Raw genomic sequence first — 5,000 nt, forward strand, 5'->3', positions numbered from 1 at the left:
TAGACTTAGATACAGCTGATGAAAGGCAAGACGAGGAAACTGAAGGAGAAATACACAGGACTAACGTTGTGCCAGATAAAGATAGTACAATAAGACACATAGATGAATATGATACTAGTGAGAAATGGGACACAATTAATAAAGGAAGGGACATAGAAAAAGATGAAGGAAATTATACAAATATAAGTAAAACAGAGAAGGAAACGTCAAATGACGAAGAAGAGAGTTGTATATTGATTAAGAATTCAGAGAAGGATGAAGTTGTGAAAGAAGTAGAAGACAAGGTAGATGCAGGGATAGCTATTCATGAGAGGGGTTCTAATAAAGGAAGAGACACAGAGACACAAGGTGAGGGAATGGATACAAATATATCTAAAACAGAAAAGGAAGCGTCCACTGGTAAAGAAGAGGATGTAGATATAAATGCAGTGGACGGTACTGTAGACGCAGGAGTAAATACTCATGGTATACGTCTTGATAAAGAAACGGGCGTCGAAGGAACAGGGATAAATATATGTGGAACAGAGAACGAAAATCTTATTGATAACGAAAATAGATGTTTATCGACTGAGGATCATGTGAAAGATGAAGAAGATTTAAAAGACATGGATGGCATGGAAGACACCGGTCTAGATATTCAAGACACAGGTGGAGCGAAGCGAGAAGCTGTGAGAGAAGCAGTTAACACAGTTACAGAAGCAGTAACAGAAGTTGTCACGGAGGTAGTAAAGTCTGTCATGCCTGTCAGTGACATAAAGAGCACTGACTGTGACATAGCGGCACCCACTCAAGAAGCTATGAAAGATGCGATGAATATAGCTGCAGCACCTGCCTTCCCAGCCCCGTTGATTAGGGAATCATACCGGCAGGACGAAGACCTTGAAGGAGAATGTACAGATGTTCCTCCAGAGAAAGGACATTTACTTTCTAACAGCGTAGCTGACTTTATAGATAAAATAAAGGACTACATGAAGGATCAAGAAAGTGATGATATGCCCCATGTAACCACCGTCGCTGCTGAAGATGACGATGGCAGTGCCTTAATGCGGCTTGTCAAGATTGTTGTGGAGGAAGCCGCAGCTGTGTTAAGAATCGTCTTGTCTTGGGTCTTCCCAGATAAGATGCCCTTGCAGCGGTATGATCAGTACCTCCTCAGGGACAAAAAGATGAGCCGTGCCTCTTTCCGCAGCGTCTTCAACAAGAGCCACCAGGACAGGCTTCAGATGGATCCTTCAGGAGCTACATTCGACCTCTTTCTCTTATGTCTCCTTTTCGAACATGGCACCGATAAATTAGCTCCATCTGGGGACGAGTTCTGGGTTCAACCTGGGGATCACCTCGAATTCCAACTGACATCCCTGAGGGAGTTCCGGGCGAGCGTATTCCGTGGAGGCTTCATCACCCAGAAAAATCTCTCTGAGAAAACAAAGTCAGCAGAGGAGACACTGACAAAGATCCTCAAAAGTGCAGGAAACATCAGTAATATCGAGTACGAAGTGATCACTCAGAAGATTCAGGAGATGACTGAGAACATTGCGAGTGCTAGGAGTAATGAAAATGTTCAGTGGAACGTTAGCAGCTACGGCAAGACAATTCTGAATGAGGAGAAGGCACAGTTGTTGGTCCTCATGGGTTCACCACAGCTCAGGCGTTCATATGACAATATGACTTGTCAAGGACTAGTGCCAGTCAAGAATATAAATCAACATCTACAGCTCGAAGCGATTTTTATGGAGGTAGACATTGCTGAAGTTACAATTGATGGAAACTCCAATAGCGTAGATTATGATGATATATTTAATATACATCCTACACAACAACATGGCACGGACAGACTAACCTCACAAGCTGTTCTCTTAGAAGGCCCTTCAGGCTTTGGAAAAACTACCCTCTCCAAAAAGTTGATGCTAGACTGGTCAAAGAAAATTAATGTTCCCAGAGGATTGGATAACTTTGAGCTTCTCATTCACGTTGATTGCAGAAATCCTCATATAAAATCCTTCAGTGAATTGCTAAAAGCACTGATGCCTGATGCAAGGAAATTATTTACAGATGACGACGTGGTTCAGTGCCTGTCGGATATAAAGACCCTTGTACTTGTGGATAGCTTGGACGACTTGAACATGTCTTCCCTTCAGGTCGTTCGAGAGATGATCACGGCAACGAAATCAACGAACAACATGACAGTTTGGGTCATGTCATCTCCTGAGGCCGCCGAGGACTTACATAAGATCGTACTCAGTGGTCTGTCTACTTCGCGTTTGAGTATCATCGGTGTCCCCAAAGACAGGCGAGGAGAATTGGCAGTCAAACTATATAAAAACCTCGTTCAACCGGACTGCGACAGCCAAGAGTCAAGCGGTTTAGAAGCCTTTATCAATGCTACTCCAAGACTGCTCGAGGAATACTGGCGGTGTCCCCTTAATCTTGTATTGGTTGCCTCACTCTGGGCCACATCTCCTGAGAGTGTTAAGGGCCTCAGATCAGCTACAGATCTACTGTTGCAAACTGATAAGTTATGTCAGAGGGATCTTTTGGCGATCTTGAGCAAAAACCCAAATACCCGGCATTTCGATGTGTCAGAGCTAAAGGACAAATTGAAGGTCATTTTCTTCTGGCTCTGCAACGAGGCTTTGTTTGCCATAAAGAGAAATAGCAGCAGTTTAGCTGAAGAATCCATAAAGCGACTAAAACATGCTTGTCACTCTGTTGGTTTTCCCAGTCATGTCGTAATGGCCAACTTCCTTACCAAAGATACTGTCTTGACGGCCTCTGGGAAACAGAATGTCTACAGGTTTACACATAAGAGGTTACAAGAATTCTATGCAGCTGTGGCTATAATTAATAGGCTTTCGGAGAAGGAGAACGACGTGGATCTCACAAAGGTGCTCTTCGACCTTCAGACTGTCCTCTCGAGCCACAACATCTCAACAGTTCGAGCCCAAGAGGTATTAAGACACGCCCACAGTGTCTTAAGCGAGACAGAGGAACACAGGAAGAAGGGCCTCTTCGGAAAAATCAACACGGTGTTCTCGTCACCCAGAGAGTCAGCAGTAGTGACCATTCTGAGGGAAGGGAGTCCCCATCCACCCACGCTACCGATCTGGAGATTCCAAAACGTCTTTGCCATCTTACTAAGCTTCGTGTCCGTCCTCGGAGAAGACATCAGACAGGACACAGCTCGGGAACTGGTATCACTTCTGGAGCGAACAGGACTGAGAGACAGGGATTCGTGGCTCGACGTTCTCATGAACGCGGGATGTGATCCGCACGTCGCAAGGGAGATGGCTCGCTCTATACCTGACGTGCTGGACTTAGACGGCGAAATCACTGTAAGGGACAACCGCGTACCCGCCTACGCCGTTCTCTTGAAATACGCTCGACCCTCGAAAGTGACAGTGAACATTTCCTGCGATCCTGGGGTGATTCCGAGCTGCCTGGACCTTCTGATGTCACTCGGCCAACGTCCATGCGAAGTCCAGCTGCTTCTCAAGCATGACTTCTTGCATCCGAAGGTCATCTCGAACGCTTATAATGTGACGCTGCATCATGTCTTTCAATGGTAAGGTTTTTTTAGTTTTTAGTTTCTATTTTCATTTTCGTTTTTCCCTTTCCGGTGGTTGTATAATATATCTGTGAATAAATAATTTATAGTGTAAGTAAAAGAGTAGAAGAAACTACTGAATGTATATTTATACATAGATATACACATATGTATACATATATATATATATATATATATATATATATATATATACTTATATATATATATATATATATATATATATATACACACGCATATATATACATTAGTATGTCTGTATTTTTAGTGCCTTATTTAAGATGTGATAAAAAGCTAAATAAACATTATAAGGTACTGAGGGATTGTTATGATATTCATTTTAACACAACATTCCAGCAACTATATGTTAATGCTTATTTACTTTCTACTCCCTCCCCTTCACCCTCCTTTTCCTTCCATCCTCCATTTTCACTCCTTTCCCCCCTCTCCTTTCTTTTGACACACTCCCCCTTTCCTTCTCCCTTCCTCCACCCTCGCCTCCCTTTCCCTTCCACCTCTCGCCTCTCACGCCCAACGTCTCCAGGTGTCGAGTCTCTAGATTCAAGGGCCAAGTCACCCCCACGACAGCTCTGGTCCTCCCCGTCTCCCTCACCCACGTCTCGATTTCTCTACTGGACGCCGCCCACTACTGCACCCTCGCGCCCATCCTTGATACTCTCCCAACCAGGCTGCCGGCTCTCAACACTTTGGGTATGGAGAACACGGGGGCAGAAAGTGTGTGTTGAGAAAGTGTGTAATAAAGTGTGCGTGGAGAGTGGGACGAATGAATAAAGGGAGGGTAGAACGAGGGAGGGGAGGATGGAGGGAGGGGAGGAGGAAGGGAAGGTAGAAATGGATAGATAAGGGTAGGAGGGAGGGGAGAAGGAAGGAGGGAGAGAAGAAAGGTAGAAGGAAAGTAGAGAGAGGGAAGGAGGGTAGAAGGAGGGCAGAAGGAAGGTGCGAGGTTAGAAAGAGGAAGAGAGGAAAGATAAGTGTGAAGAGATGGCCTGATAGGGATGTGATGAAATATGAATATGATGAAATGAAGGATAGGAGGAAGGATAGAGGAAAGGAAAGAGGAAGGGGCGAGTACAGAGGAATAGGAAGAGGAGGCAAGAGTGAGATGGCAGGATGAGGGGAGAATGGAAATGAAAGACGAAAGAAGGAAGAGCTAAATGAAGATGGAAGGGTTAGTACACTAGTGACTGAAGTAAGGAACAGAAAGAAGAAGTGAGTAACATGACAAAGGGACGATTGCCATATTCCTCTGTACATAATATACTGACAAACTTTACCTAATGCATTATATCACCAATGAAACATCACAAAACATGAAACAAAGGTATAAGAACAAAAAAATTGAATCAAACCTACGTGTTCAAAGTAGGCACTAACATTTTTACTTCATCTTCCACACAGACATTCTTGTGGGGGAGGA

At 44.1% G+C, this 5,000-nt stretch overlaps 1 protein-coding gene across 1 annotated transcript in view; it reads left to right on the plus strand.

Moving 5' to 3' along the window:
• The window catches only part of LOC125032679, an 11,339-nt gene that overhangs the window by 3,559 nt on the left and 2,780 nt on the right, over positions 1-5,000 (plus strand). The window contains exons 2-4 of the mRNA XM_047623934.1: positions 1-3,562; positions 4,107-4,273; positions 4,982-5,000. The exon at positions 1-3,562 is cut by the window's left edge and continues 1,302 nt beyond it; the exon at positions 4,982-5,000 is cut by the window's right edge and continues 126 nt beyond it. Coding sequence (XP_047479890.1) covers positions 1-3,562; positions 4,107-4,273; positions 4,982-5,000 — 3,748 coding nt within the window. The remainder of the gene's footprint in view (positions 3,563-4,106; positions 4,274-4,981) is intronic.

The sequence above is a fragment of the Penaeus chinensis genome, chromosome 15 (assembly GCF_019202785.1).
Source record: "Penaeus chinensis breed Huanghai No. 1 chromosome 15, ASM1920278v2, whole genome shotgun sequence".
Lineage (NCBI taxonomy): Eukaryota > Metazoa > Arthropoda > Malacostraca > Decapoda > Penaeidae > Penaeus > Penaeus chinensis.